The 20,498-nt window shown below is 42.8% G+C and overlaps 1 protein-coding gene across 4 annotated transcripts in view; it reads left to right on the forward strand.

Moving 5' to 3' along the window:
- The first annotated feature begins 1,195 nt into the window (after window positions 1-1,195).
- LOC138976026 (aldehyde dehydrogenase family 3 member B1-like) overlaps window positions 1,196-20,498 on the forward strand; it is a 52,213-nt gene continuing 32,910 nt past the window's right edge. For all 4 annotated transcript variants that reach the window (XM_070348816.1, XM_070348817.1, XM_070348820.1 and 1 more), the window contains exons 1-5: window positions 1,196-1,306; window positions 12,536-12,679; window positions 15,792-15,887; window positions 17,624-17,759; window positions 19,704-19,789. In XM_070348816.1, the coding sequence (XP_070204917.1) occupies window positions 1,289-1,306; window positions 12,536-12,679; window positions 15,792-15,887; window positions 17,624-17,759; window positions 19,704-19,789 (480 nt within the window). In that variant the 5' untranslated portion in view covers window positions 1,196-1,288. The remainder of the gene's footprint in view (window positions 1,307-12,535; window positions 12,680-15,791; window positions 15,888-17,623; window positions 17,760-19,703; window positions 19,790-20,498) is intronic.

Raw genomic sequence — 20,498 nt, forward strand, 5'->3', positions numbered from 1 at the left:
CTTATCGTACTTTGGCTTGCGTGCAAGGCGTCCAGTCCGAGGAACAACCCTGACTGCTAATCACCGAGCAGCTCGCCGAGCCTGGTGCACTCAACATGTGAGGTGGCAACGTCAGCAGTGGGCTCAGGTGTTGTTTACAGATGAGTCCCGCTTTTGCTTGGAACCTGCTGATAGTCGCATCCGAGTGTGGAGGCGTCGCGAAGAGCGCTTCGCAGAAGGCGCTGTTCTGGAACGACAGCGTTTTGGCGGAGGCTCTGTGATGGTCTGGGGAGGGATCAGCACACGTCTAAAGACACCTCTGTACCATGTAGTGGGCAACTTGACGGGTGTCCGCTACCAGAATGAGATCCTGCAACCCCTGGTCGTTCCAGCCCTCCAAGCGATCGGCCCTCGTGCGATTCTTCAGGATGACAACGCACCTCCCCATCGCTCTGCAGCTGTAAACACCTTCATCCAGCAGGCCAGGGTCAACAGGATGCTGTGGCCAGCCAACAGCCCGGACCTGAACCCCATAGAGCACATGTGGGACGAGCTTTGTCGTCAGGTACTGCAACATCACCCTCCTCCTGCCAATCTGGGTCAACTGCTGCAATGGCTCCAGCAGGAGTGGAATGGAATTCCCAGAGCATTCATATGCAACCTGATCCACTCCGTGCGCCAACGATGTGTTGAATGCCTAGCACACAACGGAGGGCACACGCGTTATTGACACTGATTCACATTGTTGTGAATTCCATTTTTGAGGGTTGTCACGTTTGACACACTCTAGCTAAATTGTCGCTGCCGCGTTCGATCTTAGCTTTGCTTTGTTTGTTATTACTCCTTGGTTGTTCAATTATATAATTTTTTTTAAATGAAAGAATTCGGTCTTGTCTGTTTTGTGTGGCGTGCTTGTAAAAAAGTGATCCTTAACTTTTTTTGAAGAGTGTATGTAGAATAATATGGTATGATAAAAAAACAAATTTGCTATTAATTTCAAACTTATCAAATTAGAAATAAGCAAAGCGATGAATCAAAATATGTTAGTTCACGGATGACAAGATAATTTCAAAACTATTCATCATGAATATAAATGGCTCATTTTCCGAAGTCTGTGACTGATGCAACCCCACCGCAATCTGCTCCGTGTGCCTGTGTTCCCCCAAAGTCTCGGCTAGCTAATGGAATGATTGAGTTATCCGAGACTATAGTTAGAGTTGTCTATCTTCTGCCCTTTGACCTCCCTGTTTCGCTGGTTTGTTCGCAGAAGTTCGCATGCCAAGCTGTTTTGCAAATATTTTCGTCCACAATGGGAAACTTCGGAAAGGTACTGTGCTCATGTAAGAAGTTGTATACAGGAAATGCCCCTTTGCATTTTTTTTGTGCTAAGTAAGGCGAGTTCATTAGGCAGTTTATTGTTCTTTCACGTCGACTCGTGACTCAGTCTTGGTAACTTGAAAATAAGCTGACGACGTAACAAGTCTTGTTACTCAACTTACTGCAGTCCATTTGTACAGGGTTCGCCCTAATGCCCACGAAATATGCATGAGCCATTTTAAGTTGATTACGTTTCTCTGTTGTGTGCTGTCGTTCACTGCACGTTTTGGCATGTAATTTGTTTGCAAAATGCGTTGATAAGGCTTAAGCAGAGCGACGTACGGTAAACAGCTGATGAGCCATTACGTGGCTTAATCACCTGTCTTTGTGCTGAGAGCATTGTTAGTGTTAGCTGCTGCTGTAAGCCCACCCACCCACTTACCCACACAAACACTACCCCCTCCCTATACATATATACCTCGATTTTAATAGCATCTCTTGTGACCGAGATTGTATTTGATAAATTGTCAGAATTTTGTAGGTTGTAGGTCTCAAAATGACCAGAGTGGGGTGTGTGTGTGTGTGTGTTTAAAAAATGAATGTGCATTATCACTAATAGTAATATCACAGGGGTGTACCTTAACTTTTTTTGCTACCGGCCAGGGGGGCCGGTAAGTCAAAAATTGAACCGGCCCCCCAAAATCCCAACCGGCCCCCAACCTGCCGGGATTTCTTACAACCGCCCCAGCGGCTCGTCGCGTGCTAACCACATATAATGCATACATGTGGATTTGCACTACTAATAACTACCACAAACACACACAAAAATTGATGACTAAAGTGCTATGTTTTAATATAATGATAATTAACCTTGTTTTTATAAAGAATTTAAAATAAAAGCCGCCACAAAGAAACAAGAAATCAAAACCACATTCACACCCTGTCACACAATCACACACTAAACCTCACTAAAAGTTACCCCCTTTATGTACCCCCTACCACACAATTTACAAAGTAATTTACTATGGAACTCTACTTACCACATAAACACACACTACAAAAGAGTAAATCAGCATTTTTTAAAATTTAAATTATGTTTTTTGTTGTGTAAAACCAAGTATAAAAAGCTGACTACAAAAAAAAAATTCTAAGTTGCTTTCTTGTTTTGTTTCTTTTTCTTTATGTCTGTGTTATTAATATTACTGTTAGATCAAGCAGAAGTATAAAAGTTGCATACCAGCCAAATTTACCACAGCTTAAGTCATAAATAATCAAAAGCATTATATTTCATTTCTATTTCCTAATGAAAACAAACAGATGTTCAGATTTCCTGATCCTAGAATTGTTCAGTGATCTTTATGCTTTTGATTCAGCAGAGTTGCATCCCTTGTCCTATTGTTGAAGGTCTGTCTTTTCTTCTTTATCACATATAGTGGATCGGGTTGGTTTTTTTACTTCCTTAGTTGAAGGGAAATAATTGACAGCAGTAGTACTGTCACTACTTGTACTAAGTTGGTCAGCAAAGCTGGTGTTAACATATTTTGGAAAATGGTCTCAATGAGTATCCCTGCAGTCAATGACATAATTATACATTTCCCAGAAACTGGATCAGTGGTACATAGCAGGCACATCAAAGGAAAAATACAGAGGGCTAGGGGGAATATGTTTGCTCTGGATGGGCGGTCAGATCAAAGGCAGATGCATTGTAAAAGCTGGTTGGCCTTGAGACCTGGGTCAATGACCGGTACTTGCAACCTGAACACAGCTGCCTGTCGAGACACTGACCTTCTTACTCGGGGTCAATGACCGAGTTTTTATCTGAGAGGAAACGGTTTTACAACATGTGAAAGTCTCTGAAGGATTGGTGAGCGCAGGATAAGATATAAGAGAGGGGGTGAAGTGAATAGCGCAAAGAGGTGGGACGAAGGGGGGTTTAACTATTTTGACTGCTGATGCAATCGCCAGCGGCTCGTGGCACTGGAGGGGTGATGACACGGTCAAATGAGGCGGAGGGGGTAGCTGTCTAGCCAATGTGTCTGGCCTTGATTGGTGGTAGTCCTGAGTCCTTCTGAAAGTGGAGGAAGGGGGGGGGATGAGTGGGCAGTAGAGAAGTGACAGATTTTGAGATCGCCCGCAGAGATATTTGTTCGCCGGCCGTTCCGATTGACTACGTTGCCTAACAACTTTGTGCTTCAGCGAAATTTGAACTCGCCAGGCGGGCGATTTTAGAGGAATTTCGAACCCGCCCGACGCGATTTGAAGTCGCCGGGGGCGAGCGGGCGAGCGCCAAAACTCACCCCTGATATCAGTATTGGTGCATAACTTCTCGATCATTGAATGACAGCTCTCAGTCTTGAACTGAAGTGTACGTATTAGTGCATCTGCATAGTTCTGATAGTGATAATTACAGATGCACTGTAGTAGGAAATCCTTTAGTGCTTGTGGAAAAAAGATTTGCACTGGGAAACATGCAAACACAAGTTGTCTTGAAGGTACTGAATGGCACACACTAGCAGTACTGTACCATAGACATGAGATAGAAGCACATGATGCATGCATCACTGTGACTATTTCAGTTGCACATATGCTATATTCAGTCAAAAGCTATAAGCTTCTTTAAAGATGTGTACTTCTTTGCTCTCTAATACTTAAAAATGATACTCTGGCCATTGTTGATACTATTAACCCCTTGACTGCCGCGATTTTTTTCATTTGCTGCATTCTATTTGCCAGGGACGAAAGTCATAACACAGTATACTGACATACTGTTACTAAAAGTGCTATAACTTTTTTATTTTTTGAATTAGAGATGTCAAATTTGACACAAATGTTCATCAGATATGTAACTTTTAGAAAATAAAATCAAATAAAATTAACACATTACTAAAAGTGTGATTCTGCTTGAAACGTGTGCATTGTGCTTGAAAGCGTGTGCATTGTGTATGAAAATCAGCGTTTTCATATGTCACATTATGTCCAAGACAAAAAGATGGGAGGTTAACATTAGCTGTTTACTCACCAAGTCACTGCCAGAACACAAACTTTGTGTGGTAGGCCCTGAAGCACTCGGACAGACACAAGCCTGGTATAAAATCCCCATCACCTGATGCACCTACGACGTTTCTCACAACAAGAGGATATGGTGACCACTTCTTTCATCTTCGTCACTCGAACCTGAAGACTCTCCATCATCATATAGATCCCCATCAACACTGTCATCATCGTTCATAATCTCATTCAAAACTTCTAGAGCTGATATTAGCGCTGGAAGGGCCGTTTTCTTCCACCAGAATTCGAACATCCACCGAGGTCCGCCATCTTTGGTCGCATTGATAACTTTGTTTTGGTAATCTCGAGAAATCACGTTCAGTTCGCGAAAAAATAAACTGAAACCAGATTGTTAAAGGTGTGCAACTCCTCCCCAGTGTTTCTTCCAACACTGGGAGCACTTGCCTCCCTTTAATCGTGTGTGTGCTTCTCATAAACCAACGACGCGCTAAGTACGAATGTGACTCGTTGATATGCGTCCGGGATATCAAGTGTACCTATGAGTGACACACGTAGCAGGCAGTCAAGGGGTTAAGACTGCTATGATTTTAATCAATGATGGACCTCGATCACTCTGTTGTGACTGCAAAAAGTTTCGTCCGCTCCGTAGCCATTTTGGTTGATCACGTGTCAAAGTTGATTATCACGTGACACTTTTGCCATATTTAGAGTTGTTTGCACAGTAAATACATCCGCGAAAGATAGCTCGCTTGAAACTGTCTCACATCTTTTCTTCTAGTCGTTCGCTGTTAGATCGTCAGTCAGGACTGCAGGGAGAGTAACACAGGGTGAGCATCATCGCGTGTATTTCGGACTGTCGACATTTCATTTTTGCGATTAGCGTGGATCTGTGGTTGGTTAAGGTGCGCCTGTTAGCCCAGATCCTCCGACTTCAGCCCTTAGGTTTCTTTCAGGGTTATCCCGCCCTTAGTTCCTTGCTCAAAAACCTAACCCTGGGAACACATGGGGGATTTCTTACCGGGGGGTCCCACCCCGGGGCTAGAGCTGTTAATGCGGCTCTTACTCGCATGGTGTAACCTTCATCAGACACGTAGGGCATTTATAGGGTAGTCAGTGCCATCTGCCAACCTACCCTGTCCTGGTAGAGACACCGCTAGTTGGTCCGGGACTGCTTCTATATATATATATACGACTAGTGTCTGTCTGTCTGTCTGTCTGTTCGCGATGCACGGCCAAAGTTCTCGGTGGATCTTTTTCAAATTTGGACACCGTATTCAGCTACACCCCGGACACAACCTCATCGATGAGATATTTCAACACGTGCTCTCAGCGCGCAGCGCTGTGCGCGCTGAACCGATTTTTTGTTGTTGTTGTTGTTGTCGGGATCCACTACCAGTAACTCTTCCTTATCTTCTCCAGTGTTTTCAGCCGCGATTATCTCCCTTCCTCCGTGTGGCGTCAATTCATATTCCCGTTACTACGTTACTATTTTTAGAAGGTCACTGCACGTTACTATTTTTAGAAGGTCTCCAGTGTTTTGCGCGTTTATCTCCTTTCCTTCGTGTGCCGGCGAAGCCCGGGTCCCAGGCGCAGCCTGGTATTCGGCTCTACTTCTTCCCGGCGAAGCCGGTACCCGGCGAAGCGGGTAATCATCTAGTATTCTATATTCGCAGCTGGCACCCATATCTGGGGGCCGTTCCCCTATCGCCCCCCTACTGAATTGGAATTAGTCTGTTCCCGGACTGTCTTACATAACAATTCTTTTGTCATTTAAAAATTACACACCACCATGAAAAATCATTATCGACGATCGCGAATCTGCTTCTATCTATCTATCTATATATATATACGACTTGTGTCTGTCTGTGTGTGTGTGTGTTCGCGATGCGCGGCCAGAGTTCTCGATGGATCTGCTTCAAATTTGGTGGGCATCTTCAGGTACACCCCGGGCACAACCTGGTCGATGAGAATTTTCAACACGTGCTCTCAGCGTGCAGTGCTGAACCGATTTTGTTTTTTCTGTTCATCTTCCCAGATCCATTCCCAGTAACTCTTCCTTATCTTCTTCAGTGTTTTGCGTTTATCTCCCTTCCTTCATGTGGCGTCAATCCATATTCCCGTTTCTATTTTTAGAAGGTCACTGTCGACAACGCTCAATCCATATTCTCGTTATACTATTTTTAGAAGGTCACTGTCCCGGCGAAGCCGGGTATTACTCTTCCTTATCTTCTCCAGTGTTTGGCGCGTTTATCTCCCTTCCTTCGTGCGGTGCGCCGGCTGGGTCCCCGGCGCAGCCGAGTATTTGGCTTGACTTCTTCCCGGCGAAGCTGTACCTAGTGTGTTATATTCATATATATATATACCTAGTGTGTTATATTCATATATATACGTAGTGTGTTATATTCCTCTAGTGTGTTATATTCACATATATACTGTTCAAAAAAAGAAACGCATAGTTGCTACTTGCCAAATTTGTTTTATTTTTCGAAAAAATTAACAGAAAATCCAATATTTAGATTATTTGTTTGAAATTTGGTATGGACACAGTTGAATGCACACACAGTTCATTTGCATCTTCAAATCAATCAGTCAATCAATACGATTGGGTGCCGAGGCTGTCAAGTCAGTAGGGGGTGTGACTGCCTTGAGCAGCAACAACTGCCCGGCACCTTCTGGGCATGGACTGGATCAGATGCCGGATATCTTGCTGTGGGATGGTGTCCCACTCCTCCTGAAGTGCCTGCAATAGATCGCGGTGATTTGCCGGCGCTTCTTCTCGCCTGCGCACACGTCTGTCCAATTCATCCCAGAGGTGTTCTATCGGGTTCATGTCTGGCGACATGGATGGCCAGGGAAGCACCTGGACATGGTGGTCGGTGAGGAACTGGGTGGTGAGTCGTGCTGTGTGCGGGCGAGCGTTGTCCTGCTGGAATATGGCATCCTGGTCAGCCAGAAGAGGAAGGGCGTGTGGGCGCAGAATTTCCTCCACGTATCGCTGGGCAGTTATGCGCCCTTGGACGTGCACCAGGGTGCTCCTTCCAGCGGTATTGATCGCCCCCCACACCATGACGCCTCCACCACCATGAACGGGTGCCTCATCCACACAGTTGGGCGCGTAACGTTCGTTTACTCTCCGGTAGACCCTCCTCCGACCATCATGTCGCTGGAGCAGGAAGTAGGACTCGTCGCTGAACCACACGTGTCTCCAGTGATTCCGGACGGTCCAGCGAAGGTGCTGGTTGCCCCACTGCACTCGGTTCTGGCGATGGCGGCGGATGAGGACAGCTCCTCTGTGAGGTCTGCGAGCTCTCAAACCAGCTTCATGCAGACGGTTCCGCACGGTCTGGTCCGATAATCGGTGTGGCCCGGGGAGAGCCTGGACAGAAGATGAGGCCGACAGGAAACGATTCCGGAGGTGGCGGAGCCGTATGAAGCGGTCGTGAGCAGCAGTTGTCGCCCTTGGTCTTCCCGCTCGTGGCAAGTCAGCAACGGAGCCAGTGGCTTGAAACCTGACCCACAGTCTACTGATGGTGCTCTGGGACACGTGGAAGTGCCTGGCGATTGCACTTTGACTTTGGCCTGCTTGTAAACGACCCAATGCAATTTGGCGGTCTTCTCTGCTCAATCGGGCCATCTTTCGTCGCTGAATTGTCGTCTGATTTCTTTGTGGCGAACAATCCACTTTTATGGGTTTTGGAAGACATGGTGAGAGCTCAATATTCCCCGAGTTTCACGAGATTACACTGAAGCATGACGAGTGGTCATGCCAAATGAGCAATTTTGACATTGTAGCCACTGATAACGCATGCGTCACGTGCAGAGCTCACTTGTGGCAATGGACGAAAGGTCGACGACCAGATAAACATTTTCTGCAGTTTGGTGGATATCCTTGTAGCCATATAACTAAATTAACCAAATATTACAAGCTATGCGTTTCTTTTTTTGAACAGTATATATAGATAGATAACATGTATATGTATATATATATGCACTAGAGGAATACCCGGCTTCGCCGGGGTGAATCGCGAGACAGAGACAGACAGCGTGGCGGTTCACCACAATCACCTTTGAAGGCGAAGTCCTCTCAAACGGGATTGAGAATTTTAGAGCTTATTTCTAAGCCCTATAATAACTGTTATGGCTTCTCAAAGGAAGGCCCGAACATACAGACACACCAAATCCGCCAGACCACATCACAAACAGAACTCTACAATCCACAGGTGTTGCCCACACACACACACACACACACACAGAAGCCGTATATATATCTATATCTATAAATATATAGAGATAGATGACAGTGTATTTTTCGCGTGGCTATAAATTGATTCGACCTTTGCACTTTTACAGTGAGGACAACTTACGGGTGCAAGGAAAGCGTTCTGGACAGTGCAGTGACATTCTAAAAATAGTAACGTAGTAACGGGAATATGGATTGACGCCACACGAAGGAAGGGAGATAAACGCAAAACACTGGAGAAGATAAGGAAGAGTTACTGGGAATGGATCTGGGAAGATGAACAGAAAAACCAAAATCGGTTCAGCGCTGCGCGCTGAGAGCACGTGTTGAAAATTCTCATCGACCAGGTTGTGTCCGGGGTCTACCTGAATATGCCCACCAAATTTGAAGCAGATCCATCGAGAACCTTGGCCGTGCATCGCGAACACACACACACACATACACAGACAGACACAAGTCGTATATATATATATATATGGATATAGATATAGATTACGAAAAGCTCTAAATATGTTTAAAAAAAAAAATTACAAAAAATTTGATTTCCTCTCCAAAGAAGGAAAACAAAGACATCCTGTCAGGGATAAATGAGACCCGAAGGGAAGTAACTCATTTTACCTGAGTTCAGGATGACAACAACCCCACATAAGTTTTTGTGTGTGTACTAAATAATTCACCCGTCTATAACAACCACCTGTCTACAACCAATCTACTCCTTTGGGTGGTCATTTTAGACAAGTTCAACTTTTTGACAAGGGGAAAAAATGTGTCCTTTCTTTGGAGGTGTCCTGTCATAGGAGGGGCCTTACATCACAAGAACCATTATTCTGTCGTACCACATGTGACAGCTTTTCATTTCATCGTGTATATATATTTAATTTTATCTGTGCAGCTTTTGCTTTTTGAGTCACTTGAGAAAAAGTGACTCTATGTAATCGGTCAGTGTTAGTCTGTCCGGCCGGCCGTCCGGCCGGCCGTCCGTAGACACCACCTTAACGTTGGACTTTTCTCGGAAACTATCAAAGCGATCGGGCTCATATTTTGTTTAGTCGTGACCTCCAATGACCTCTACACTTTAACGATGGTTTCGTTGACCTTTGACCTTTTTCAAGGTCACAGGTCAGCGTCAAAGGAAAAATTAGACATTTTATATCTTTGACAAAGTTCATCGGATGTGATTGAAACTTTGTAGGATTATTCTTTACATCAAAGTATTTACATCTGTAGCCTTTTACGAACGTTATCAGAAAAACAAGGGAGATAACTAGCCTTTTCTGTTCGGCAACACACAACTTAACGTTGGGCTTTTCTCGGAAACTATAAAAGTGACCGGGCTCAAATTTTATGTGAACGTGACTCATTGTGTTGTGAATAGCAATTTCTTCCTGTCCATCTGATGCCTCATATAATATTCAGAACTGCGAAAGTGACTCGATCGAGCGTTTGCTCTTCTTGTTGTTTCTCTTTGTGTTTGTTTGTTAGTCCTAAAGAAGCTTCCGTAAGGCCAAAAAGAAAAATATGTCTGTTTCCGGTAACCCGACCGACCCTATTTTTAAGCGCCGACCCTAAAGGTTTTTTTCGCTTTTCGCAAAAAAAACACACAAAAAAAATGAAGTCAAGTATACTTTATTTAGTTTCAATATATCTAGGTCAAAAACATGTGCTAAATACTTGTAAGTAAACTAAGGAAGCGTTTAAAAAAACAAACAAAAACATAAAAAGACGTTAACAAAACGTAAGAAAAAGTTTTTTGTTTTTTTAAATAAAAATAAAAATAAAAATAACAAAACTGACCGACCGACCCTATTTTTTTTGGCGATGTTACCGGAAACAGACATATTTTTCTTTTTGGCCTAAGCAAACCACTATTCAGTCATACCACACTTAAAGGGCAGCTGTCGGGTTGCCTGGTCTCAAAAATGCGCGGAGTCGCGTGCAAAAACGCGTTTAAGAGTTTTCCGAGTTGATTCAACTAAAGACTGTTGATTTGGTCCAGAAGAAGACACTTTCATCATTAGTTTGAAACCATTAAAATGCGTGAAACTTTCTGCTAGTTCTCACAATCCGCAAAAAAACGAAGCAGTTGGCAGGCCGAAACGACTCAAAATCCGCGACCGACAACTCTGTCAGCACAAGAAAGACGCCGCAGCGTTAGCCTTGCTGTGACGTCACTCGAGGAAGCCGATAAGGCCGCTGTGAAGTTTACAGTACAATGTAGACTACAGCTGGACATCTGTAATGCTGTACGCGTGATTGATTCTTGCACAAAGTAAAGTATTAGGATGGTGGTATCTTCTCAAGACCCACGTTCCCATTTTCTCTTCTTTGATCTGACCGACTGCAACCTTTACAAGTCATTTCTAAAGTGGTTCACATGCTGTTGCTACTCCTCCAGTCCACCCGGTTAAACCATAAAGTTGCTCAACCACAGACCCTCGTGTCCCTTGTCAGCAGACACTGTACACTTATGAAGAATGTCCGCTTGAGGTGTCACACCAATTACCGTGTATGTGTGAGGTACTGAATTCAAGACAAAAGCCAACTCTGTCGGTGGGAAAATCTAGGAAAGAGATGATGATAATACATCTTCAGTTACTCACTCAAGTAGATAGACGAGATAAGATAAAGGGAAGAGAGACGGAGACAAAGATGAAACAGTGGATCTAGTGTGGAAAATGGGGGAGGGGGGTTCGGCCGCAAAAAATCAAAGATGAATTTGTCAAACTGTGTTTGTGATGGTTATCGTGTGTGTGTGTGTGTGTGTGTGTGTGTGTGTGTGTGTGTGTGTGTGTGTGTGTGTGTGTGTGTGTGTGTGTGTGTGTGTGTGTGTGTGTGTGTGTGTGTGTGTGTGTGTGTGTGTGTGTGTGTGTGTGTGTGTGTGTGTGTGTGTGTGTGTGTGTGTGTGTGTGTGTGTGTGTGTGTGTGTGTGTGTGTGTGTGTGTGTGTGTGTGTGTGTGTGTGTGTGTGTGTGTGTGTGTGTGTGTGTGTGTGTGTGTGTGTGTGTGTGTGTGTGTGTGTGTGTGTGTGTGTGTGTGTGTGTGTGTGTGTGTGTGTGTGTGTGTGTGTGTGTGTGTGTGTGTGTGTGTGTGTGTGTGTGTGTGTGTGTGTGTGTGTGTGTGTGTGTGTGTGTGTGTGTGTGTGTGTGTGTGTGTGTGATAACACGTATGTGTGTGTGTGTCTGTGTATATGTGTGATAACACATGTGTGTGTGTGTCTGTGTGTGAGTGTGTTTGTGTGTGTGTGTGTTTGTGTTCCTCGACGCGTGACAATATCTGCCAATAAGTTGAACAAAAACAGGGTTCAAGTGGAACAAAAGCAGGAGGGGGACGGAAGACATGTTATGAACTCCGTTTTTTACTGCGAAATTTTGGCCTGGGAGAAGTCACTCCATCCTAAGTTTCTCTTCACCTACCCGTGAAGTATGCTTGAGGGCTTGACTAGACAACCCGATTGCGCCCATTACACGGCATAAAGAGAGCACCGTTCAACCCGGCCGATTCCGCGGCTGACGTCACGCGTCCAAGGGAAGTAATTTTCGAGCCGGCTGCATTGACTCGGCCAAGAATGCAAACTTTCTTCGATTAAAGACATTGTAGCATGTCTAAAGTTTTCGGACTTGTGTTATCAAGCTGTCAAAATCACCAAGTAACTTTTAAGTATAGTTTCAGTTACATGATAACTCATTCTAAGGAACAGATTTTGAGAGCCACAACCCGACAGCTGCCCTTTAACAGCTTTCCATTTCATCATCTATATTTACTATTATCCGTGCTGCCCTTGCTTTTTGTTTTCCTTTGTGTTTGTTTGTTTGTTTTTTTAGTCCTGAAGAAGGTTCCGTAAGCAAAAATTTGATTTAGTATTGTATGTGCTATCCTTGTATTGGTGAGTACAGAATTCTTTTGTTTTTTTAAACATTATTCATCTCACCCACAGTCACTTTGTTGTTTAGACTTAATTTTATATTTCCATGTACTTTTTTTAAAAATTTAGATGATCAGCGACATGCGAGTAGTGTTCCGCTCGGGCCGTACGAAGGGCGTGGAGTGGCGTGTGGCACAGCTGACAGCTTTGCTGAAACTCCTGGACGACAACACAGACAACCTGTGTGATGCTCTCTACAAAGACTTGCGCAAGGTTGGTACACTCATTTTTGTGTGTGTGTGTGTGTATATTAATGTACATATACGTATGTGGTATAACTTGGTGAATGTTTGTATATCAATGGTTGTAGACCAATATGGTTATGAGAGGATAGAAGTTTTATTTATCTGTATTAATTGGATTTCAATCGTGTGTGTGTGCTCTGATGTTTTTTGACTCACATGCGAAGCAAAAGTGAGTCTATGTACTCACCCGAGTCGTCCGTCCGTCCGTCCGTCCGGAAAACTTTAACGTTGGATATTTCTTGGACACTATTAAGTCTATCAACACCTGATGTGGCCTGATGGTGTATGGTTACAAGATCTCAAAAAACATGTGCGGCAACTTGACCTCATTTCAAGTTCAAGGTCACAGGGGCCGTAATTGTTGTCTTAAAAACGACCATTTTTCACATTTTCGCATTTTTTTCTGAAGTTATCGAGAATGGCAACCTTAGCTATGTATGCTATACAGGGCAATGTAAGCCCTATCTTTGGACACCAGTTTGGTTGACCTTGCTTCAAGGTCAAGGTCGCAAGGGTCCTTTAAAGTTGGATTGTATACATATTTTGAAGTGACCTTGACCCTGAACTATGGAAGATAACTGTTTCAAACTTAAAAATTATGTGGGGCACATGTTATGCTTTCATCATGAGACACATTTGGTCACATATGATCAAGGTCAAGGTCACTTTGACCCTTATGAAATGTGACCAAAATAAGGTAGTGAACCACTAAAAGTGACCATATCTCATGGTAGAAAGAGCCAATAAGCACCATTGTACTTCCTATGTCTTGAATTAACAGCTTTGTGTTGCATGACCTTGGATGACCTTGACCTTGGGTCAAGGTCACATGTATTTTGGTAGGAAAAATGTGTAAAGCAGTTCTTAGTGTATGATGTCATTGCTAGGTTTAGTTATTTGACCTTGACCCTGAAGGTCAAGGTCATGTAAAGGTCAAGGTCAAGCATGTGAGTCGTATGGGCTTTGCCCTTCTTGTTGCTGTTGTACATCGCCGTGACCTCTGACGAGAAGGGGCGATTCATGAGTGTTTATTATTATTATTAGGAAGAAGTGGTGTTGAGTGGAGTTATTTTTGGCTCACGTAAGTGTAGCCTATGCGATGCTAAACTTTGTCTGTATGTGTGTGTGTATGTGTGTGATAGAAACTTTAACATTTGACTAAACACCGAAATACTAATTTTACCTGGTTATTATCCAAGCAACAGCTTTAAAATATTGAAGCAATGATCAACATTTCGTCGGCACGTATGTAGTTAAAGTGTGTATCCAAAGAAAACGGGTGGTGGGGGGTTTTGGGGGGGTAAAAACAGGTGACTGGTTTGTGTCGTGTGTGGTATGTAGACCAGGTCAGGGGTCAAGGTTAGGTCAGATCGCGTGAAGGATTGTGGTATAGATACAGTTATCACCGAGCTGCAGTTCGCCGATTCGGAGAAGACGATTTCACATTGTTCGGTTTCGTAGCTCCAGAAAAATAGATTTGTTTGTTTGTTTCGTTCATGGGCTGAAACTCCCACGGCTTTTACGTGTATGACCGTTATGAAAAATAGATAAAGAAGATACCAAAGGAGATTTCCTGCAGGTTAATCTGCACAGTGTGTTTCCAGTGTCTGCGCGAGGAAGCGCTGTCGAAAGCGCAGTGTCGATCTGGCCATCTGGCAGTCGTGTCCCCGTAAGTAGGCTACAGACAGACAGATCTAGATCTAGTGTCTCGCACTCTTGCACCGTGTCACCTATGGTTTCTGTGTGTGTGTGTATGTGTGACGGAGTGATTGAGTTTGTGTTACTGTTTGTCTATTTCTTATGTGAGCCTTGAAGGCTTCGCCTCTTGTTTGTTGTTGCTTTAATGTGTGTGTGTGTGTGTGTGTGTGTGTGTGTGTGTGTGTGTGTGTGTGTGTGTGTGTGTGTTTGTGTGTGTTGTTAAAGATTTGCTAATAGAAGCAAGTACCATGCAGGAATTTGTAAGTAATAATGCAAAATGAAATTGAAAATGTTGAAACAACAATGACTTACCTTTAAAGGGAAATTGCACATGCGGGCACAGTAAAGACGTGCATTTGCCATATATCGTCGCTGTAATTCAAAACCCTTGTATCAAGTTTTGCTGTTTTGAGAAAAAAACCAAAAAACTGTTCTGAAAAATCACTGCTTCAAATACAACTTCAATTCATTGGTTGAGATACAAGCTTTTCTCACAACAGGGGCAACAAAATAAGGGAGCTTGCTATTGTTTTAGTTCCAAAACCTCAAAAATTGAGATACAAGGTTTGTGAATTACAGCGATGATATGTGTCTTTAATCCTTTGAGTTGACATACCTTGTCTCAGATACTTGGCATCAAAGTTGCCTAAGTGACCAACATTTTTATGTGATATATATATTTGTTTTTAAAGGGGACAGTATCACTTTTGCATCAAATATTTTTGAAAATACACAGTTTTACTTTCAACTGGGCAGTTCGAGGAGTAGCTTTTTAAGATTAATGTTTGAAGTTGATGAATTCTTTTGGTTTTTGATTAACTAGCAAATGATCCTAGGAATCATAGAGTGAAATCCACCTACCTGATTGACACGATCTGATTATATTTTTTTTGACGGCGGCTAATATAGTGATGCGGCTTACACGTGGCTCGTCCCAATTTTTTTGGTTAAAAGTCGGGGGTGCGGCTTATGAAACGGTGCGTCTTGTAATCCGTCAAATACGGTACATCATTTTTTTGAATTTCTTCTTTGATTCTTTTTGATTTTTATGTATTCATATATTTGTGTGTGTGTGTGTATGTGGATTGATTGGAAAAGATCCTGTAATCCATGTCAGAGTTCGGTGGGTTATAGAAACACAAGAAAATACCCAGCAAGCTTCCCCGGAAATTGGCGTATGCTGCCCGAATGGCAGGGTAAAAATGGTCATACACGTACAAATCCACTTGTGCAAAAACATCAGTGAACGAGGGAGTTTCAGCCCATGAACGAAGAAGAAGAAGGTTGATTGTTCTAACTTTGATTCAGGTTTTGTGCTCTGCTTTTTGCTTCTTGTTTGTTTTTACCTTGTGGGTAAGATTGTTTTCTGCGTCTGTTTTCAGCACAAGATGGAGTCAGCTATAATGGAGATGAACGTGACGAAAAACGACATTGTGTTGGCTCTCAACAACATACACAACTGGATGAAGCCTGCACAGGTTGAATATTTATCGAAAAATTACAGTGGAACCTCTGTTGAAAGGCTTCCAAAAATAAAGGCAAAAAGTCTTCAAACAGAGCTAAATTTACAGATATTGTTAACAGAAAATTGGAAAAAAACTGGGTTCTGAAAAGAGGGAGATCTTACAGCAAGGGTTCCACTGTATCTTCTGTGTGTGATGTTATGATTCCAGTTTGCTTGAGCATTAAAGTAGTGTTAGTCCTCTTTCTCTTTGTTTTGTTGTTAGAGTTGCTTGTGGTCTTGCATCAGAGTTGGAGTTGGGTTGAAGTTAGAAGACACCAGAAATCAAACTGTCAGCCCCTTATTTTTTTCCAGAAATTTTTTTTTGTGCACATATCTTCAAACGGTTGTGCTCAGTTTGACTTATATACCCCCCGCGGGTTAGGGGGAAGAATTTACCCGATGCTCCCCAGCATGTCGTAAGAGGTGACTAACGGATTCTGTTTCTCTTTTTACCCTTGTTAAGTGTTTCTTGTATAGAATATAGTCAATTTTTGTAAAGATTTTAGTCAAGCAGTATGTAAGAAATGTTAAGTCCTTTGTACTGGAAACTTGCATTCTCCCAGTAAGGTAATATATTGTACTACGTTGCAAGCCCCTGGAGCAAATTTTTGATTACCGTATTTGACGGATTATAAGCCGCACCCCCGACTTTTAACAAAACAATTGGGACGAGCCACGTATAGGCCGCGTCACTATATTAGCCGCCGTTGAAAAAACTATAATCAGATCGTGTCAATCAATCAAAACAACCAGGCAAACGAAAGTACAGTATTTGGCGAAATCGGCTCCGAGAATAAACAAGTGAAACAAAGAAGAAAAGTGAAAAAGTTTGAAGAAAAATATCACACACACAATTTGTAACCAACACACACATGTAGTCCCGCCCGGAATAAGCTTTTTTGGGATGATTTACGACTTTTGCGCACATTTCGAGCAGACGAAAACACAACATGGCGGCTCTCGCTCCTCCAACTATCGCGAGACACAAAAAAATTAAATCTCGCGCGCGCGAGATCCTGATACATCCGGTGTTTCTCTGTACGCTATCTTGTCACGACGACTTGTTGACAAACGAAGATTCGCGAAAGAAAGAGAAAAGCGCCGAGTCTTGAGTAGAGAGCTAATAAAGTATCGCTAATCGAGCGAAATGAAAATCCGCGGCGACTTCCATTAGGTGAATGCTATTCAAGTTTAGGTAACGTTTTAGCCGCATCTTTTTATAAGCCGATTCAAAAAAAAATCGCAGCTTGTAGTCCGTCAAATACGGTAGTGCTTTTGTGAACAAGAAACAATTGACAAGTGGCTCTATCCCATCTCCCCCCTTTCCCCGTCGCGATATAACCTTCGTGGTTGAAAACGACGTTAAACACCGAATAAAGAAAGAAAAGAAAGTTTGACTTACTGCTTTGATTCACAGGCTATTCAGTACAAGAGCCTCTTTTTATTATAAATTAATACAAGTCGGTGGAAAAGAATACATGCGCACGATGTTTGAGAAAGGTGACACAGGAGACTGCCTAAGACTTCCAAAAACTGCTGAAACTGTTCTGGCTATTTGATCAGAATTGCTGAATGAAATAAACCCAAGCAGTTTAATATAACCCCTGCACACAGACTCCCTCACCCCACACACACTCAGTCCATCATCCTTGAATATAAATATGAATTTTTTGAAGGATAAACTCCCTGAATGTAGATTGTGCTCAACAGGTGGACAGAGACTTGATCAACAAGACGAACAGCGCCTACGTCCGTTACGAACCCATGGGCGTCACCCTGGTAGTGGGGGCCTGGAACTACCCCGTGCAGCTCATTTTCCTGCCGCTGGTGGGAGCCATTGCTGCTGGTAAGTTGTGCCGTGTGTCTGGGTTTTTATATTTAGTCAAGTTTTGACTAAATATTTTAACATCGAGGGGGAATCGAAACGAGGGTCGTGGTGTATGTGCGTGCGTGTGTGTGTGTGTGTGTCTGTCTGTGTGTGTGTGTAGAGCAATTCAGACTAAACTACTGGACCGATCTTTATGAAATTTGACATGAGAGTTCCTGGGTATGAAATCCCCAGACGTTTTTTTCATTTTTTGAGTCACTTGAGAAAATGTGACTATGTAATCGGTCAGTGTTAGTCTGTCCGGCCGTCCGGCCGGCCGTCCGTAGACACCACCTTAACGTTGGACTTTTCTCGGAAACTATCAAAGCGATCGGGCTCATATTTTGTTTAGTCGTGACCTCCAATGACCTCTACACTTTAACGATGGTTTCGTTGACCTTTGACCTTTTTCAAGGTCACAGGTCAGCGTCAAAGGAAAAATTAGACATTTTATATCTTTGACAAAGTTCATCGGATGTGATTGAAACTTTGTAGGATTATTCTTTACATCAAAGTATTTACATCTGTAGCCTTTTACGAACGTTATCAGAAAAACAAGGGAGATAACTAGCCTTTTCTGTTCGGCAACACACAACTTAACGTTGGGCTTTTCTCGGAAACTATAAAAGTGACCGGGCTCAAATTTTATGTGAACGTGACTCATTGTGTTGTGAATAGCAATTTCTTCCTGTCCATCTGATGCCTCATATAATATTCAGAACTGCGAAAGTGACTCGATCGAGCGTTTGCTCTTCTTGTTTGATAAATGTCTTTGATGACGTCATATCCGGCTTTTCGTGAAAGTTGAGGCGGCACTGTCACGCCCTCATTTTTCAACCAAATTGGTTCAAATTTTGGTCAAGTAATCTTCGACAAAGCCCGGGGTTCGGTATTGCATTTCAGCTTGGTGGCTTAAAAATTAATTAATGACTTTGGTCATTAAAAATCGGAAAATTGTAAAAAAAAATAAAAATTTATAAAACGATCCAAATTTACGTTTATCTTATTCTCCATCATTTGCTGATTCCAAAAACATATAAATATGTTATATTCGGATTAAAAACAAGCTCTGAAAATTAAATATATAAAAATTATTATCAAAATTAAATTGTCCAAATCAATTTAAAAACACTTTCATCTTATTCCTTGTCGGTTCCTAATTCCAAAAACATATAGATATGATATGTTTGGATTAAAAACACGCTCAGAAAGTTAAAACAAAGAGAGGTACAGAACAGCGTGCTATCCTTCTTAGCGCAACTACTACCCAGTTTCATTCTGTGAGTTCGACAGCTACTTGACTAAATATTGTATTTTCGCCTTACGCGACTTGTTTTCTTTTATCAATACAGTGGAAAGCCTCCCAAAATTTGAGAAAATCAAGTTTAAAAAAAAAGGGAGTCTTACAATGGTAATAAATTTACTTAGATAATGGGTGGGGATGGGGTGATGATTAGCAGTCAGAAACCCCCACTTATATTGAAGGGTATAAAGACATTGTCCTTGATTTGAATACATTTTATCACCAGTTCCTGCTCATGCACATCATTGTGTCGTTTTTGTGAGCTTTTCATCAGGGCTGCACTAAAAAAAAGGAAGATATGTGACCCTCCACTACGGAATGAGTCCCATGTCACCTTTGCATGATTTTCATATTTTTTAATTTTCCTAAAGAGTTTTTTATGCTCTATCCAGTGGTGAAAACCGTTTTAGGAAAGAGCGAACACTTTTTGAGTTATGAGCCTGTGACTAAGGTGACCCTCACACTGTTACCAGACACCCCCCGGACTTATATTAAGCCTAGCGCAGAACCGCGCAAGGTGACATGCGACTCATTCCGTGGTGGAGGGTCACATATTATTATGAAGTGATTCTTATACACTGTTTTAATCTGAGGTGTGGGACTGTTGCACTGTGCTCCAGGTAACTGCTGCATCCTGAAGCCTTCAGAGATGGCAGCCAATGTGGCCACAATGGTGGAGGAGCTGATTCCCAAATACATGGACCAGGTAAGTAACGGGCGGTTCTGGTGAGGTTATGCCCCCTCTTTCTTTCGGCTGGTAACTGGCGCCACCTCGTGGCAAGATCACACGAGAAAGAAAAAAAAAACTTGCATTGGTCCCAAATAGCGTATCAGTTTGGTAACAGTTCGTGTGTAAGTCGTGCATTTTATACGGTAAACGGACAATGGTCGGTTCTGGTGAGGTTATGCCCCTTCTTTCTTTCAGCTGGTAACTGGCGCCACCTCGCGGCAAGATCACAGGAGTTGTCTCGCGTTATCACCCCAGAAGAGCTCATTAGGAATAAGACATTTGTCCAGTTGCTAACTCAAGCGTACATTTTTTGATGGCTTAAAATGAGAGGGTTCAGTGTCCTAGAGGTCAATTTTTTGCATTGTGGTGTCTTCGGTCCAGGGTTTTATTCATGAAAACAATTTTAAGAATCCTTTCTTTAATCTGATAAGAATAACAAGTCGCGTAAGGCGAAAATACAACATTTAGTCAAGTAGCTGTCGAACTCACAGAATGAAACTGAACGCAATGCCATTTTTCAGCAAGACCGTATACTCGTAGCATCGTCAGTCCACCGCTCATGGCAAAGGCAGTGAAATTGACAAGAAGAGCGGGGTAGTAGTTGCGCTAAGAAGGATAGCACGCTTTTCTGTACCTCTCTTTGTTTTAACTTTCTGAGCGTGTTTTGAATCCAAACATATCATAT

This window comes from Littorina saxatilis, linkage group LG9, assembly GCF_037325665.1.
Source record: "Littorina saxatilis isolate snail1 linkage group LG9, US_GU_Lsax_2.0, whole genome shotgun sequence".
NCBI classification, from domain to species: Eukaryota; Metazoa; Mollusca; class Gastropoda; order Littorinimorpha; family Littorinidae; genus Littorina; species Littorina saxatilis.